A 20012-nucleotide genomic window follows, 5' to 3' on the forward strand; every position below is an offset into this window, starting at 1 on the left:
GTGTCATCCTGTGAGACTCAGCTACATTCTCTTTTGCACCAAAACAGATTTGCATTAAAATAAAATGTTATGCTAATATTCATTATCAATTTGAATTGCTGTTTGTTTCCATGGGAGCACGTTAAATTTATGCACATCAACATTTTTTTATATGCAACTATTTTGGCATTTTTTTGTTCACTTTGTTCCAAGGGTGTTTGTGTTTGCTAACATTTCTGTAATCCAGGAGGGGGTAAAGGACTACATTCCCAAGAATGCCATGGGATGGAGCCAGGATGAGAGTCACCTGGCTCTAATATTTAACAATTGTTACCTGCCTGTAATTTGTAGGAAGGTATTTCACAAGGAAAAAAAGTTTGCTGAGGGCAGTCTGCATCAATAGCAAGACCCGGGTATTGTGTAACTGGTGACTCTCATCCTCGCTCTCTCCGGTGGCATTCCAGGGAATGTAGTCCTTTAGCCCCTCCTGGACTTTTCACCTCCTAGTCTGCCACTATATGTACAACTTTTTTCATTGCTAATGCAATGTTGGCAATTTGGTAACTATCAGTGTTTCTTACTTCCATTATACAACAAGTGGATGGCTTCTGAAGTGTTGAAGCTCCCTCACAAAGAATAGAAGCCAAGAGCTCTTTACTTTTCCCTAGATTCGTTAATGGTTTTATCAATGTAACCGTTCTCTTCTCAGATGGATTTTCACAACAGTGTGAATTAAACATATTACATATTCAATTATCTCTGCTATAAGACTAATTTACCATTAAAGGGCTATGCAGACCAAATTATACAGCAGAGATGACTGGATTTTTTGGATTTTGTCTTTTTCAGACAGACTGCACGTGAAACTTCCTGTATACATGGAACGAGTCAATCCACTATATATCATTATATATATATATTATATATATATATATATATATATATATATATATGAATATATCAGATATATATATATATATTAAGTTTTTGTAAATCATTTAGAATACCACGATTCTGTAAAAATACATTACAACAAATGGGTTATATTTATATAGTAGGGAGGGCAATTTTCCTTGTAAGTCCATTTTACTTGAATGTATCTTCTTTGGAATCAGTTACTGTTGATACTTAACATTTATGAACATTCAACACGAGCAATCTCATTTTAAGAGGATTTGTTTTTCTTTTCTTAGTCCAGTTATCTGGAGGAAAAAAGTCATCTATAGTGCAACTGTTTTTAAGGTAGACTCTTTGCTGATTTGAATGTAATTAATGTTAACCTCCCTGTGGTTTGGGGGGTGGAGCTAGGCCCACCTGCATCCTATCATCTTCTTTCATCAATCAAAGCTACCTTTTTTTAGCCATCAGTCACCCCTATCTGTCTTGTGTTTTTTTCATTTCCTCCTCCTCCTCCCTCCTCCTCTAGAATCTCAACTGCCTTTGCCTTGGTCTCCTTTGTGGGGGGGTTAGTGATTCCACTTTCTCCAACCCTTTGTTAAGCGCCACTTCATTTACCTCATAGAGGAGGGTTCACCATGAGTCAGAGGGGACCCCTCCTTTAGCATGTATGATTCTTTGTCTTCTTCTCATTCAGGTTCCGGTGCCTCTCCATGCCTCCCAAAGCGGTGGAACCCCTCTTGTCTATCGGGTCTCCTCAGTGACAGAACCCTCTTTCTATTCTGTTGGGCTTTTTGAAGAGGCGGAACACCCTGCTCTATGTGTTCTGATCTCTACTAACTTTATGTTTTTCTTTCTGGTTGACGAGCCTCTGTATGTCAGGTAATCTCAGAGACGGTGACCCATCTTCATATGGTGGGTTATCTCTAGAGACAGTAACCCCCCTCCTGTGTGTCGGGTTTCCTCAATGACGGAACCCCCTTCTATATGTTGGGCCTTGAAGAGGTGGAGCCCCTCTCTCTACATGTTTTATATGTTACTAACTCCATGTCTAAAACACTACAACAGGTGGCCTTGCTCCACTCTGTGAAATGGTAAATATTTGAAAAAACAACACTAAGTAAAATGGTTTTGATAGAATGACATGTTATTGATTATTAGATGTTTATAAAGCTGGTAATTGTGTGTTCTGTTTGTCACAAAAACATATCATTTCCCATGACGATTCCAGTTAGTCAGTGAATCTGTCTTGTCCACTGTTAACATTAACATCACTTCAAACTGGCTTTCACCAATTAAAATTACATAGTGTACTTTATCCTGTACATATATTTTGATCCATAGCATTATTAAATTGCCTCCCTCTTGTATGAAGTCAAGACAAACTATCTACAAACTAGGCAACTATCTGGAATTTTTTTTGTATATCTTCTTCTGGGAAAACTTACTGGATAGGCTCTTTGTCAGACAGCCAGACTTGTGAAAAGAGGATAGGCTGCAGCATTTGCATGTATTGTGAACTATTTAGATTGTATGTATTGTTTGCCAGACTATGTAAAATCAGTAAACTATTGTCGTTCTTGTTGGTGCCGACTCAAAGAATAGAACTCAAATTATATTAGACGCTATGGGGCTGGAAAATATATTTTGACTCTTATTAAACTGTTAGAAATTAATCTGGATCTTTTTTTATTGATTTTTCCATTGGCCTCATAAGGGTTTATTGTTTTTTTTTATTACATGGAACTCTTAAAAATCATTTTCAAATGCAATTTTTTGAAGACCATTTGTTCCTTTTATTAAGTCTACACCTGATTGAATTTAAGCATGTTGCTAAGGAAACCCATTCCTTACTAGCATACCTTTTGACTGCATGTCTTACCCTATAGCAGACTGAAACTTGTCATGGCGAGAAACATTTTACAAAATTGGTCTGGATTGTGCAATTCTTGCTGCATTAAAACTGACGATTGTAACATTTATGCAGTATTTTTGATAAAAGGAACATCAGCTAAAACAATACGTTGACATCTTCTGAGAACTAATGATAGTCAATTTATATTTCTGTTTTGCTTTGTGAGCTATGATAGAACTTGACCATGTAACTTATAACCATCACTGCATCAAGAATAAGCTGAAGTTGCCTATTTGGATCAAAGACTGGCTCAGTGGTAGGCAGGAAGGGGGGTGGGGGGGCTTTTTCAATAAAAATTAAAATACCTTTTGGGAATGTAAATAAACTGTCAACATGTCAATCATTTTAGATAAATAAGGGCAGAGTGTAATTTTTATTTTTTATTTTTTAGTATTCACCAATTATTTTATTATTTTCTTCCAATTTGGCATATCCAATTATTTTTTTAGGCTCAGCTCACCGCTACCACCCCTGAGCGACGAAGATGAACACATGCTGTCCTCCGAAGCGTGTGCTGTCAGCCGACCATTTTTTTTTTCACACTGCAGACTTACCATCCAGCCAACTCAGAGCTACAGGGTCGGAGGACAAATCAGCTCTGGGCAGCTTACAGACAAGCTTACAGACAAGCCTGCAGACGCCCGGCCACACTACTGGGGGTCGCTGGTGCGCGGTGAGCCGAGAATTTTATATTTATTATTAACTATTTTTTTAGATTTTTTTTGTTTAATTCTGTTATCTACAAATGTTTAATAAATATTCTTACTGTGAAATATTATTATTGTCCAATAATACTGTATGAATACAACCCAGTGTATAGTGTACATACAGTAATGTCTATTTTATCATCAGTGAAATGCAATCCTTTTTTCAATAGGACACAATGGTCTTGATTGGGTCATTATATGTTTTTGATTTCCATTTCTCAAGCTAAATGCTGAAATAAAAAGGATGATGCCAAGTCAAGGTTAATCAATATTCTCCCAGGAAGTAAAGATAAAGAAAGCTTGTCAAAAATGAGCAAGCGTTATAAAATGTCTGTAACACAAGGTTTACATTGCTTGACATAGGATGAATATGCAGTGCTGTGAAAAAGTATTTGCCCCCTGTCTGAGTTTCTGCATTTTTGCACATTTTTCACATTGAATTTGTTCAGATCTTTTTGTGGGTTGTAGTAGTATATAGAGGGCGTTTTTTTCATTTGTTTGGTGTGCAAGGTAATCAAACACGCAATCTTTAGGTGTGAAAAATGTATTGCCCCCCCCCCCCCTTAGTTAACTCAACCCAATTAAAGGGATAATTAGGTTCAGCTGTTTGAATACTTTGGTTAACAATCAGGCCTGATTTGGGCCAAATTTGACTAACTTTGGCCCTTACCATCAGAGTTAAATTGTCAGCACACAGGTTCTAGAGGCACATCATGTCACGATCAAAAGAAATTCCTGAAGACCTCCGAAAAAAAAAAAAAAAGTTGTTAATGCCTATCAGTCTGGAAAGGGTTACAAAGCCATTTCTAAAGCTCTGGGGTTCCACCAAACCACAGTCAGAGCCATATTGCCCAAATGGAGAAAGTTTGGGACAGTAATGAATCTTCCCAGGAGTGGCCGTCCTGCTAAAATCTCTTCAAGAGCAAGGCATAAAATCATCCAGGAAGTCACAAAGAACCTTAGAACAAAATCCAGGGATCTGCAGACATCTCTTGCCTCGGCTAAGGTCAGTGATTCCACCATCAGAAAGACACTGGGCAATAATTAGATTCATGGTAGAATCAAAAAATTGTGTTATTTGTTCACTCAGGGTCCGTTTTATCTAATATTAGGTTTTGGTTGAAGATCTGATAACATTCAGTGTCAAAAATATGCAAAAATGCAGAAAATCAGACAGGGGGCAAATACTTTTTCACGGCACTGTAGATAAACAGTCCACCTTGATAGGGCAGAAGTGAGAGAGTCATTCTCCTTGAACTGTTGCATGAAATACACATTACCTGTGACACAGATAGAAACTTTCAGAAGCAAAAAAAATCAATTGTAATCTTCAGAGAAAGTAATTTCTACGTTAATATGGAAAGAAATTTCCCCTTCTAATACATGACACTAGCAGCCCAACCCCTGGAAAGCAAAAAATCAATAGTGTCTCACAAGCAATTCGCGGTTAGGGTGAATTTTACAGAGCCAGGGGAATAAATAAAGGGCACTATAATTTCCCTTTGAGCATGGTGCATTAGAATTCATTTGGCAGGGCGAGGAGCCAGAGGTGGATACAGATGAGAAGAAAAAAGAACGGTAAGATAAGGTCATTTTAAAAGGAAAGTAATTGTACTTTTTTTCTGCTGGGTATGGCGATTGGGGGATTTACAGAGGAACAAATAGAAATAAAGAAAGGGAGATGTATATTAAGACCAGCATTAAGTGGGAAATTTTTTTTACATTGTTCTTGTATGACAATGTTTAAGGGGTTGCCATATGTAGCTTTACTGTGCAACCAATTATTCATCCAAAACTACACAAATACCAGTTTATATGGCTGAAAGCATTAAACATCAGAACTGTATTTGTGTACTACTAACTACTTTTTAAGCGCAACAACATTCAAAGTAGTCAGAGTCATGGCAATCAACTAGCTTATCAATATGTCAAATGGTAGCAGTGTTTATTAATGACAGTAGACTGAAGGACTCTTTCTTCCCCTTGGCCTAAATGTTATTGAGCATGTGACAGGGCGAGGAGCCCTGCACATGAAAAGGAGGCAGGGCAAAGCCATGCCATAAATGTATTTGTTTATTTTTAGAATGGGGTACCTCTACTCCCCTGTGCAGTTTATTATTTTGTATTATGATTTATTTATTTTGTAATTTATGTATGTTAAATGATGGTGAAAAGATGTGCGTCTTGTTTGGTTATTGTTTTATAGTGTGGATGGGAAGCCCCATCCACATTAAAAGGAAACCTTGTGGTAATGTGTGGCTGTCAGCTAATACATTGTTAAACTATCCGGCAGTCACACTAATTAATAAACTTGTGCAGATTGTGGCCGAGGGGTAATAGAATAATTACTAACTAGTTAAACCCTTCGGCCATGGTATATAAACCAGCAGCGCTCTCAGTATGTGGTGGGTGTTCTAGGAAGGAGGAACAAGAGCGAGATAAACTGAAAAGAAAACTAAAAGTAATCTGTGTCAGTGAAGGCTACTGCCCAGCCTGACCGATCTGTGTGCTTAGTGTTTGTGACATGTTTTGTGTGAGCTTTTTTTATTTCGCTCTGTGAGCAAGCGTGTTTTTGTGTTTAAATATTTATTTTATTTTTGTGTTTAATTAAAAACGGTGCCGCAGCGCCTTTGCACCGCAGTACTCTGTTTGTGTCTCTCTGGCCTTACGTCATCACTCAGCCATCCCTGTCACACAGCATCTAAGGGTTATTCTTTAGGACAGATACATTTCTACCACCAACTTCATCAAATTACAAAAACAATTAAAGAGTGATCATATATTCCTTTAGAACAATTTAAATACCTTGCAGACTTAACTGTCATGTCAAGCCTCATTCATGCCCCATGGTGACCCTACACCATATTAACAATGTTATGGCAGGTGTCAATCTAACACATGTACTATAATGGTACAGAACATCAAACCCTTCATGAAAAGTTTATGAAAGAATAAGCAATTAAGACCAGCAACCGCATCGCTGGCATGTGATCTCTGTTTTGCAATTAACTCAGTCTGTCTTGTAAATATGAGTCTGTATATTTCTGTTGGTGTGTAAATGCATGTGTGGGGAAGTATATTATCCACATGTATACTTAAAGCTAGAAAGCAGTCATAAGACCAGAAATACATAATAAACTAGGAAGCCACTTAAATTCCACTATGTTTTATAAAAAAATAATACTGAGTTGATTCTCACAGACGCATTGACAAAATACAACGGTTACTGCAATGACTGAAAACATGTTTTTATGTTGGAGAAGAATCTATTGATCAACTTTTTGGACTTAAATATTTTTACACTTAAACAAAATAATTCTGAAGAACAAAGGTTCTGAGCTAAAACATAATAGCCACTACTAAAAACATTGTTAGCTGCAGACAGGGATAGATTGTTAGAAGAAAGAAAAGCAAAAAAGTAAAAACAACAAAATCCTTGGCACTCATACACAAAAGTCATTATTAGCCTCTAGCTTAAACAAATAAAGCAGGCTTGTTTTTCAAACCATGGTTCCAATGATTAGAATCTTTTAATTTAAACATATTTGAAGTAGAGAACTGTTTGATTCTAATATTTTATGAGCTGAAAAATAAGTAGAAAAGGCATTGTCATCATCGTGGAACAAGAATGTACATACTGTCCAATTAGGAAAAAATAAAAAGTTGCTTATTATCACAAATAATTTTTGCTATGCAAAAAGAAAAAAGGGGTCTACATGTCATCTGTTTTAATGATGTGAAAAAGTGTTACGTTGAACAATACCTGGTGTCCATTATTCCAGGCGTAAAGAGCCCTGTCCCTGGAGTTGTAATCTAGCATGGAAATGTGAAAGTACTGGTTATGGAAAGGAATATCTATATATTCATACGTTGAAGCCTTTGTAGAGTAGGAGTAGTAAACCTTAGCTCCTGTTAAATGGGAATTAGTAACATACAGTGTTCCACAGATCATAAATGACTCTCCTGCACTTCTTTTAGGATAGCCCGTGCTCCAGCTCTGGAGCACTTCCAGTGTGTGTGCATCAATCTGGCTAATGACAATGTTGCCAGCATTTTGGTTGGTAGCATACACAGCCCAAAGGCCTATCTCATCAGCCATAAGGTCAATGTCTGAGAAGCCTCCCCAGGTGTATGGGTAGACGTTTTGGAATCCAGCATACTCCAAGGCACGTTGGGCAAGGATCCTGCCGGTGTCGAAGCTGTACTTAATGACAATGTTGCTCTGGTATTTGTTATAGTACAGAGAGCCGTTGTAGACAATGTGGTTTGTGCCAGCCCATTTGAACGGGAGGTTGTAGGTCCTTGACTCTGCCCCACTCACAAAGTCTGAGATAGACTTGAATTCTCGAACGATTTTGTTGTTGGTGTAACTGTCCATGTACCAAACCTGTATCAATATGGAAGAAGAAGTACGAGTTAGTTGCCAGCTGCACATATAGGGCTTCAGTCTTTTATATCTAATTCTGAATTATGAAAAATACAGAATATTGTTTTTTTTTTTTGCAGTCTTTAAAACTGTGTAACCATACCCCCCCATTTAATCATTTGCATTAAAAAAATCTAACAATAATAATAATAATAATACTTGCCCGATTATTTCTTTCAGATGATAATGGGTCAGTCATCCATGCTCCAAATCTTGTTCCAGATGTCTTGATTGTAATAGGTCCAGTGATTTTCATTAATTTTCCACATGCTGTAAATGAAGGAACACTAGAAGATAAGATTCTAGATTCTTCAAGTCAATTTCATGGTTTTGGTACCAGCTAGTTTATTAACACTTAAATTACAAATCTTACTCAGTTTTGTCATACAGCCTCGTAGCCTTGTTTCCAAACTGATCACGCGCTGGTGTAGTTCTTCATAGTCATATGCTCCAATCTCCTCCTGGATTGCAATGAGAACTGCAGTCAGATTCCGGATCTCCTCTTTGAACTGCACGATTAATTTGGCATCTGTTTTATACTGCTCCAAAACTGGGATTAGAGGCTGCAGTTCATCCATCTTTTCCTTAAGGTCCTGTTAAGAGTTCCAGTAGTATGAGAAGAACCAGTTAATATAATATACAACTTCAGTCTAAACTTTACAGATGGTTAAGAAGAATTCAACTTATGTATCTGAATGAATACAAAAACATATGTCTGGTGTCTGCAGTACTCCGAGTTGTTGTATAAAGCTCCTGTGCCATACCTGAAAGTTTTTTGTCATGAGTGTTTTTCGGTCATCCTCTATTTGTCGAAACTTGTCTTTTAGTCCTGTCATCAGGGTCTCCATTTTCAAAACATACTGAAAATCTCTCTGCGTCCGTAGGTTTAATACTTCTATGGACTGTGACATATTCTGGACCTGTAAAAAAACAAATACATTGAATAACTGTTTACTTTCTGTCATGAAAGCACATTAACAGGGTGATATAATCACTTCTTGCTTGCATGTATGGTTAATTATGTTCAGTTATTCTCGCACATGCTTCCAAATGTATTTGCCCAGAATCAGGTCTGTGGTGTTGGAAGAGTTACTAATAGTTAAACTCAGTGCCAAACAATTAGACTAGAATGTCTTCAACATGTTATTAAAAAGGACTGCTAACGTTTGTCATTGAATTTTAGTTTATTTTAGCATTTCTAAACGTAGCATTATGGAGTGTTTAATAGTTGTGGATGATTGTGGCAATGTTGCCCCGCCCCTGTGTATATTTCTGTGTTGTATGTTGCGTGTAGTGTGTTAATGTTGGTGTATAGTAATTGGTACATGGGATATAATATGGGATTGCACACAAGTGTTTAAAATGTATATTTGTATTTAGGCACAAGGATTGCACAGCACTTCACGTGCAGGTAAAACGTAATAATATGTGAGCACAGGGAATTGCACTTTTATTAAGTCATGTGCAGTTGTAACGAGACTTCAATTGAATGATTGATTATCAATCGAGTCTCAGTACAGCTGTATAAAAGCAGCATGTTTTCACTCACCTGGGGTTGTGGGTTCGGTGAGTGGAGAACGGGTGTGGAGAGGAGAGAATTTAAAACGAGAACTAAACAAAGTAAATATATAATCGTTGTTTTGACTCGCCGTGTTTGTATGTTAGCCCACTGTTTGTTTAAGTGTTGGTCCGTTTTGTTTGTCCATTTATTTTGGCGTCAAGTGCCGAGTCCTGTTTTTTTGTACAACTGTTTTATTTTCTAATAATAATAAACCACGCAGCAGCGCATTCATTCATCATTTCATCTTGCAGTACTGTGTGTTTCTTCTGGTCTGACGTCCCCACTAGAGCCGTCTTTGTCACAATAATCTATCTACAGCAAGAGTTACTGTAAGTGCCAGTTACCTTCTCCAGAAGCTGACGTAGTTGTTTGCTCTTTGCATCTCTGGAACAGAGGTTTTGTTCAGGGGCCACCACTGTACAAATACAGCGACCATCTGGGTCTTGAGCTGAACTGTACACCTGCCAGCCTTCCTTTGGACCGATAGTCTAGGTGCAAAAGGGATTGTACTTAGTTAACAGATATACCCTGTAAATCACAACAACATATAATTGAGACAGACTTACTGTTTACTGATAGTATTTATTATTGTATTATTTAGAATGTATTCAAGTTAATGGGTGTAGATATCTAGTAGTGCCAGTTTGAATGCAAAATAAAATCACAAAAAAAAAAAAAAAATTGTAAAACCAAGCAAGACTTCATCATAATAATTCTGTCACCAAAAAAACAAAGTAATAAAAAAACAAAAAAGAAGTTGAAAATTCTTATTTTGTTATCCTTATAACTGTTACAAAAAGTTTTTTTTGTGTGTCTTGATCTGGGTTTCTCTCATTACTTAACTTCCAATAATCGTCTCTGTGGAATTGCATTAATTTATTTGAAAGGTTTGTGTTTTTATGTAAAAAAACAAACAAAAAAAAAACCCAAACAATTTCATTGGATCCTAATTGTAAAAGAAAATCTCTTAGGGGGCATTTAATTTAGTGACTGAATTAACAAATTATTCCAGCACATATTTAGTTAATTGAGAGTTTATCAATGGCTTAATCAATGTTTGATGTTCAAATGTACAGAACTGGAAATGTTATGTTTGAGAGCTAAAGTTATCTAAACATGTTACGCTTATGGACCTAGTTGTTTCAAATAATTGCTGAACTTCATTGCATGCTGTATTATTTGTTTCCAGTACAAATACCTAATGCCTCTTTGCAATTGCAGTCTTGAATTCTGGTAAATTGGAAAGCTAAGTTTAAACAGCTTCAAAACTGATTATACTTGTTCATGGAAATCAAAATGGTGGAATTTAATTAAAATAGTTTCCACCCTAAATGATGAGAACAAGTAAATGTGCTGCAAAGATTTTTAAATTTAACTGCTCATCAATAAACATACTAATTACATTTCAGCCCACACTGATGTAATTGATAATGGATATGTATCAGGTGGAATAAAGGTATCAAAAATGAATAAAGATATCAAAATTTTGGCTATATTTATAATATATATCTAACAAGCAAAACATTGCAATAGGCTATACAAGTGTAGAGGCTCAGCTGTACAATTCAGAATCATGGATAGTTCTAAGAATACCACCTACTGTAGGTTATGTTCCCTTGCCAGCTGATATGAAACCATTCTACTCTTACATTAATTTCTGACAATACCATAAAAGGAACACAGCAACACACTCCTGGGATGATAGACTTTAATGCATTCTAGAACATTTTACAGTTTATTCCTGGCTCTGAGGCAATCACAGAAGCAACAAAGTCCCAGGGATGGACTGATCCAAAAGCAAAATGGAAACTTTTGTATATTACTGGTTTACTGGTTTGTATTCCAGGTCACTATGTACGTATTATAGTCAGCTGTAAAAGGACTAGTCAATTATTACTTTTTTTCAGACACATTTCTGTATTGTAGAGACAAATTAATGAATAGTTACAACTACGTTAATAAAAAAGACTGTAGAATACACACAGAATCATGTTTTCATAAAACATGTTATAAAAACAAAACCTACTAAATAACATTTGATGTGCTATTTTATATAAGGAACGTCCCTTAACTATGGACTTGGTCTGTAAGATCTAGTGACGTATTCAAAGCTGTAATATGAACACACACGGTCTTGCTTGTTTAAATGAACACACTTTAAAGAAAGGAATTATTAAATACTGAAGGCAAAGTGGCTGATAAAGTTAAACTTGCTAATTATGGTACTGCCAGGGTGCTCTGAGAATCTAGTAAGTAAAAATGTAAGTGCATTTGCTAGTTTAAAAAACAGTTTTCAATAATGCAAATGCTTGTTGTTTACTAACTCCATAAAGCGCCCCAGTGTGGATCAGTTAATATAAATATTGTACAACATCAATCATGCTCAGTATTTATTCATATACACTGACTGGTGTAAAAGGGGTCTCTTTATTTTAGCCCCTTGCAGACTACTTTTGTATGTGTACAAAGCAGTTATCCACATCTGAAACACTTTTAAAGTTTGCAAGTAAAGTTTGAGATTTGGAAAACCTCCAGTGAACTGAATCTTAACTTTGGCACCACTGTTTCAGAATCTAAAATCTGAAAGTTCAGAACCCAAAAACTCAACATGTTAAAGTTTGACTTAGGTCGGCCAGGGTGTCCTCGGCTCACCAGTGACCCCTGCAGTCTGGCCGGGTGTCTGCAGGCTTGCCTGTAAGCTGCCCTGAGCTGCATTGTCCTCCGACGCTGTAGCTCTGGGTTGGCTGCATGGCTGGCCTGCAGAGCGAAAAGAAGTGGACGGAGGACAGCGTGTGTTCGTCTTTGCCGCTTCTAAGTCACCGCAGGGGTGGTAGCAGTAAGCTGAACCTGAAATACAATTGGATATTTCAAATTGGTAGAAAAGGGGTAAAAATCAATTGGTGACTATTAAAATAAAAGAAATGATATGCTAACTGAATGATCGCATGGATTTTCTCATATATAATTTCCCTATTACAACCAAAACATGTTCAATAACATTTTGTTAATCAGCTCTCTCCATTGTGGTACTTGGAAACAGTTTGTCAAATCATGTACAGTTACATTATAATATGTATTGATTCCTAACAATTCTCATAGACATCATCACTTCTCTCAGCCCGGAACACAAGCAATAAACACTTCCATCATACACCTTCAACAAACCTTTCACATTCCTTAGCAATATCGATCACTTACAGTAGTTCAGTTTAATGTATGAAGAACTGATTATATCACAAAATGCTTTCCCAGCTTAGAATCTGGACCTAAAACAGCAGTAAATGCAAATTGATGTATTCTAAGAACATTCTAGTTGAAGAATATGCTTTATCTTGTGTTTTATTTTGCATAAATGTGATTATTTTACTATTACTATTCTATCCCACAGCTGTGCAAATGGTTCCATATACTACAATACAGTAGTGTTGCCTGCAGAAAGGATCCTTCCTGATTAAGCATTTCATTACAGAAGACAGAGTACAGGCGCATGTGAGTTTTGTTTTAAAAGGAGGAGTACTTTACTGACAGTTTACAGTTTAAGTTATACATATGCATACGTGGCCCATGCTAAAAATAGTCATATTGCACTTTTGTGATTCCATAAATTAAACCAATGACCAAGGTATGATTATGGAAAATGGCATCAATCTAAAGATTTCAATATCTGCGTACTCATAACTCTTATATATATAATATATATATATATATATATCTAATATATATATATATATATATATATATATATATATATATATATATATATATATATATATATATATATATACACACACACACACACATATATATATATATATATATATATACACACACACACACACATATATATATATATATATATATATATATATATATAGATAATATATATATCTATATATAATATAATTATAGTATATATCTTATATCTTCCAATATACTGATGGTTATGTTCATCTTGATATTTTTGCTGCTGTTATGTTATTTCCACTGGTCTTAATGTACATTTCCATTGTGTTTACTTTATTTTGATGTATTTTTTTATCCAGCCATTTCATCTTTCGCAAATGTCCTTAACCTTTTTATTTCCCTTTTGTTAAATATATCCCTTTCACATTTACTGAGCAAATGACAGATTGTGCCTTTTGGGATTTCAACGTGCTTCGTAGGTTCTTTCTCGGTTTGCTCCACTTTTCCACATAAAAAATACTCCTCAGGTATTTCAAGGCAAAATGTTTTGCGCAATTGTCAACAAAGAAGTTATTTGTGTAAAAGTAAGTGAATATTCATGACCAGTGGTGTTAGCAAATCCATTTGAAAGGCAGGTTCATATTAAACTCAAATAATTCAATTTTAAACCCTCTATTTTTCTCCCTCTATTTTCAGTTGTATGTATTGCATTTGATCATAACATCTGGAGATGAAACGAAACAGTCAGTGCAGTTAGCGTGTTCACCGTGTTGCTGTGAAAATCTACAAAATTGAGTGTGATAATGCTGAAAGGTCAGACAATCAACCTTTGTGTAGAGAGATCAAGTCTGTGCTTGTGTTATCTTATAGCCTAAACATACAGCAGTGACGATAGGACAGAATTAATTTAAATGGGTGGGGGGAATCTAAATACTGCCACCATTTAAATATTACATTAGGAACAAACCTGAAATTTTACCAAACCTGACTTTTAAAGCAAAAATTCCCTATAATTCTAAAGGAAACAGAAAATATGTAGTAGTGTGTAAAGATCCATTAGCTGGTGAAGGCAGCAGTGTATAATAATTTGTTATTGTCCCGACTTGCTGTTGCCTCCAAGCATTGGTTTTAGTTAAATAAAAATCATCAACATCTAAATGTGTTCACATTATCTGGGAGATATGACTTAAGTACTTGCTTTACATTGGTCGCAGTCTGGATTTGTACAAACCTGCACAGAGACCACTTTGCTAAAGGTTAATAATGTTACTTGTACATGGTGATAATGGGTTCATGATGTTGCTTGTGGATTTATGCTGCAGTTGCTTTTGCAACCACTGACATAATATTGTATGGTGTAGCCTCCTGCTAACATGCCATTATTTAATGCATCTCCACCACTAACCAACATCTAACGGACCAGTTATCTTACCAACACTTCATCTGGAATATCTATTCATTAATATAAGTTACAGGGGTATATTTTGCATGATCTGACTAAAATAATAATGTTCTCTTGTATGTCTTTATTTTCAAGCAGCACATTTGAACTTTCAACAACACAAATTAAAATTTAATTTTATTGGATCCTTACTCCCCCACTCTATGTGTTCAATTATGTTAGACAGAGTCTCTTCGAGCAAAGAAATGTGTGTTTTCAGAAAGAACAAGTGCAATCTTTTTAGATCAAATCCACCCAAAACAGGAAAGTTTTACCTTCAGAATATGACTTGGCCCAGGGCTTATAGTATCTAGCCATGAGAGCAGCTGAACATTGGGTGAATGTATTTGTCACATAATAAACCGATTACTAGAACTCATTGGACTACCCTTCTTTCTTATCTTGACACTGCAGAATATCCTTTCTTCTCTGGCCCACTATTTAACCCACAGGCACCCTCTTACACCAATGAATGAACAGACTCCCCTGATATTCAGTGCACTTGTAAATGTTAAGATTATACTTACAATGTCCATGACTGAATTACTAGATTATACTTTCCTGACCAAAGTTTCCAGTCTTCCAGTATTTCATTCAGTATGACTTTTACATTTGCGGTGTAAAACATTTGGAGGTATGCAAATAGATTTTAAAAAGTGCAGTAGAAAACCATGACGCCAGCATTCCAGGTAGGGTACTTCACAGACTGACTGATAAACAGGCCACAGGGTAACATCGTTTACTGTGAGGAGGTCATTCATTCACAGTAAACAGTTCTCTGGTGTCAGTCTTAATAGCATAAACTGCGCTGGTTCTAACAAAACAACATGTAACACCAAAACAATTTCAATTGTTTGCCCCATGGGTAGGGTACAGTAAACTTACCATGCACTATGAATGAGAATCTATTGCTTGACGGCAAAGTTATTACTGTACTTAAAATTGTCCAAGTCAATACTTGATTAAATGTCTGAATGGGACAAACCCTAAGATTAAATGTCTGACTCTGCCACCCCAACAGATGCAGTTAAATGCAGTTACAATGATTGCACACATTTTAAAATACATTTTTAAAAGGGTAGCAGTGCCATAATTAAAATGTAAGAAATAGGTAACAAAGACACCAGCATACTGTATCACCCTATTGGAGTATTTCATGAATGGCGATTTTAAACGTGTCTTTAAGTACTGTATATGTCTATTTATCTCCCACTAGTGCCTCAAAAGCCATTTGAAAGAGAGCATGGAAATGAGCTAGTTAAAGGATAGCGCTGTATTAGTCGATAATGTAATTACAGAAAGGCTTAGGAAAAGCATATCTAGTCTCGAATTTACAGCAGCGGATGTAAAACATTACTAACAGTGCTCTCCTCTTGGCTAAATCCATGTAAATGGTGATGAGAACACAATGACTCTCTCCACTTGATTACTAGATTAATTGATTTTAAAATAAGTTATAACCGTATAGTCACACAGAAAAGGTGGTAATACATCGAACCATATCCGTCCAGTATAGTAATGCAGGGTGCATATTGTTCAACGTAAATTAATTCACTAGGAGTATCAAATTATAAAACAGGTACGTAGCCTAACACAAACTTGGTAATGGATTTAATACTTTGATGAATAGTTTATTAGAACACATAAATTATGGTAATCTGACTAAAACTATCAAAGAACCTATTCGTGTTAAATATACATTTAAATACTAGACTCGATTAGCGGCTGTTGTAAAACGCATATAAAATATTACTTGCAATTAATACTCTAATACGTTTAACCGTTATCAAAAATATTTTTTTAGATTTAACAATTTAATCAAAAACAACCAAGCATTAACCAACACACCTCCAAAGCAACTTGTGACAAAAAGCACTTGTACAACATTTTTCAAAACCAAGAACATATTCGCCCTCTTGTCAGTAGCGTTTCACATTTCAGCACCATTGACAGGAACACAAGCCCCCAAATAATGTATATTGAAATTCTACAAAAAGTACCTTTTACTTAAAAAAGGCACATAGAATATGGCCTATTTATATTTGAATAACTCAATTGGAATAGTTTTGTAAAGAAACTTCCCTAAGACCTTCCCAAGAACACAACAGCATCGGAATAATGTCATAATGCGTTTATTTATTTATTTCAAGTTTGGTTTGCGCTGTTTATAACTCAGATCTATGAGCATCTTATCACATTATCCATAAGGTGGCGACAGGCAAGCAAGCTTTGCATTGCTGAACATGTAGATAGATTGGCAACTCCTATATGTAGCTTTTACGTTGTAGTTGCGTTACTTAACATGTTCCTATATGTGTATGTTACTGTTAATCCTACAGAAGCCATTCTGTAGCAAACTATAGCTTATCCTATATAATATATATATATATATATATATATATATATATATATATATATATATATATATATATATATATATATATATATAAACTTGTTTTCACAAATATTCATGTCAGCTCCCACAGGGCTATCCATCTTTTTGCATTTATTATTTTTAGATCAGATATTTCACAAAGTTGGCCTTCCGATTAAATAAAATACGTGTAACTAACACCTCCATGCTAACAACTGCATTAATATTTTAGGTTGCATTTTATGTAAAATTCTACACACTGTGAATGTGCATGTATTGTATGCTTAGGATTTACAACAGAAAATGATGCTACAAAATACATATTTCGCCATTTCTTTAGATTTTTTTTTGGTTTGTTTTAAGATAAAACCCCACAGCGAATAATTGATTAGAAATAATATACAGTGCATGGGTTTTACGGCTCAGCACAAGACACATTAAATACTTTCAGGTCAACCGAGTACAGCATAAGTCTGTTCATATGTGGTAGACTTGTTTTGCCCACCCGTTTTGGAGCCTGTTAAACATCTTGCGCTAATACTGGTCTATAACGGGATGGACATGATAATCCACATATTATTTCTTTATTCTCTTTCCTGAAACGTCGAAAGTTAAACACAGTCGAGGTATAATATGCATATATCGCTCGTACTTAAGAAATATGCAGCACTTATCCTGCCTTCAATAACTGCAAAGGAAAACAGGTAAACATACGACATACATATTCACAATAGAATTCTCCCAGCATAATGTTTTGTGTTTGCAAGTACAGGATGCAAATAGTACGAGCTACGAATACAACTGCTTTAATATCCTGGAGGGTTAAACAGGCTTCCTTGCCATATTCTCCAAACATACATCAAATGATGTGCTGAATTTGGTCTGACAAAGACAACCAAAACAACAAGACAGATGCCTATAATCAATCATTGGAGGACTGCAGCGCTGACCACAACAAACACACTTTAAAATCGCATATAATTGTAATTATTGGAAACAATATGAAAGCAACAAAAAATAACTCACCATAGACGGATAAAATCCGAACAGCATTAGTAAAAGCAGAAGGTTCAGGGCGCTGAATAGTGCCTGCATTTTGTTTGGAAGCAGTTTCACTTCACACAATCATTCACGATATCTTCACTGCGGGACCTCCACAGCTTCACTATAAGCCCGGCGATCAAAGCGCCCCAGTGGAACAAAACGGCAAGATCCACATTCATTACACCGCTCCAAGAGCGTTTGCGGTGCAATCAATACAACACCCAGCTCAGCAATATCACTGTAAAAGTTTTGACCTAAAGAAAGCCACTGACTGTAGAAGAGATGCTTAGACCTGGACAACGGAAATGACATCACCAAGTGATCCTCTTGGTGCTGTAGAAAGAAGCTGCTTTGCAGGGAATTCTTATTAGCCACAGCAGTTACCTTGTACTGTACAGGTGTGATAACCAATTCAGTACCCCCTCAGAAATCTGTAATCCCCTAGCGCATTGAGCGTGAGTAACATGAGATCGTCCCACAAAGCACGTCTGGTTTTTCTTTTGCGCGTGTCTGAGGTAAAATAGGAGTGAGTCTAATTTGATATCCACTGTGTTTCTCTCTGTAAATACACCAAATATCAGTCAAACCCTTTGTGTGTGTGTGTGATAATGGGGCACAGGTAGACATACTGCGCAAATTTGACATGTCTAGGAGCCCCACTGCCTGAAATACACAGGGGATACCAAATAATAAAGCCATAGACTATTATTACTGCTATTGTCAACTGTATAATTTGGTATCCCTTGTGTTTCTCACTGTAAACACCTTGTGCGTGTACTGTAGAGAGAAGAAATATATAAACAAATATCTGTAAACAATAACGTTATATGTAATACATTATGCATTTTTATTATTTTAATTTTAATCGACTCGTGTTTATTGCAGACATAACAGTACCAGCCACAGAGCAACAACATTAAATTAATTCTCACATTTGTGAAAACTTTCACGGTCCTTTCAACGAGTGCTCATCACTCGTATTTTACCTTGGACACGAACAAAAGAAAAAATCAGACGTGCCAGTGGGACGATCGCATTTTAAGCATGCGCAGCGCCCCAGGGGATACAGATTTCTGTTTTTCCAGCATCGGAAAAAGCTAAGTATAGGCTTGTATTTCTTTCTTTCAATGTTAATTTAGCATCTGCACCTGCTGCAAGGGACTGGACCTAAGAGGGCTTTTACAGTGTTACACAGTTGCTACAACTTTCCAGTCTAACACAAACTGGGAAATGGATTTCATTTCACTATGATTAATTATTTATTAAAACACATATATCATGATCCACTGACTAAAACTGTCAAAGAACGTAATAGTTTTAAAGACCATTCATATGTGGATATTATATTACAGTGTTACACAGTTGCTACAACTTTCCAGTCAAGTTATGCTTGCAGTATACAGTATACTCACTATATCCATTATTTAAGGACAGAGCATGTGACAGAATGATAAATAAGTGTGATTTACATTCTATATTAACCTGGCCATGATGTATTGCTGAATATTGAGAACATGTAGAATAATTTGGTTCAATATTGCTAAACTTATTATTTTGTTTTACTTCAGATAAAAGTGTACCATAGACCGTTTATTATGACTGTTGGAGAGCTATCTTAAATTGTTGGGGCATGCAGCCCAGGTTCAGTGCCTACTGTTGCTAATGCCAAACAAGCGATTGAAGCCATTTATACAGCAGAGGGTATACAAAGGGGCACAGGAGTGAAAGCAACCAAGAAATCATTCACTAGTAAAATCCTCTTGTTACTCCATTTATGTGCTTGCCATAAGTGGCTCTTGAGTCTTGAATACTTTGATTGAACAGGTTAATCGAGAAGTTGTGAGGTTGGCACGACATCTGAAAGGGGGTCATATGCTGGTTGATATAATGGAACATGCCTTTATTTTTCCTTTTGTAATATGTAAACGATGCTAAGAAGTAAAAAAAAGGTTTGAGTCCTGGCTGTGGGAAATTGCCGGTCTTT

General features: G+C 36.0%; 1 protein-coding gene across 1 annotated transcript; it reads right to left on the reverse strand.

Moving 5' to 3' along the window:
- Positions 1 to 6668: 6668 nt before the first annotated feature.
- LOC121330667 (noelin-3-like) lies at positions 6669 to 18442 on the reverse strand. The gene is made up of 6 exons (XM_041277357.1): positions 18011 to 18442; positions 9830 to 9973; positions 8689 to 8844; positions 8298 to 8517; positions 8088 to 8194; positions 6669 to 7885 (listed from the first exon to the last, which is right to left on the reverse strand). Exons 1-6 carry the CDS (start codon positions 18077 to 18079, stop codon positions 7211 to 7213), a joined length of 1371 nt encoding a protein of 456 aa, XP_041133291.1. The 5' UTR covers positions 18080 to 18442; the 3' UTR covers positions 6669 to 7210.
- Between the last annotated feature and the right edge of the window lie 1570 nt (positions 18443 to 20012).

The sequence above is a fragment of the Polyodon spathula genome, chromosome 18 (genome assembly GCF_017654505.1).
Source record: "Polyodon spathula isolate WHYD16114869_AA chromosome 18, ASM1765450v1, whole genome shotgun sequence".
NCBI classification, from domain to species: Eukaryota; Metazoa; Chordata; class Actinopteri; order Acipenseriformes; family Polyodontidae; genus Polyodon; species Polyodon spathula.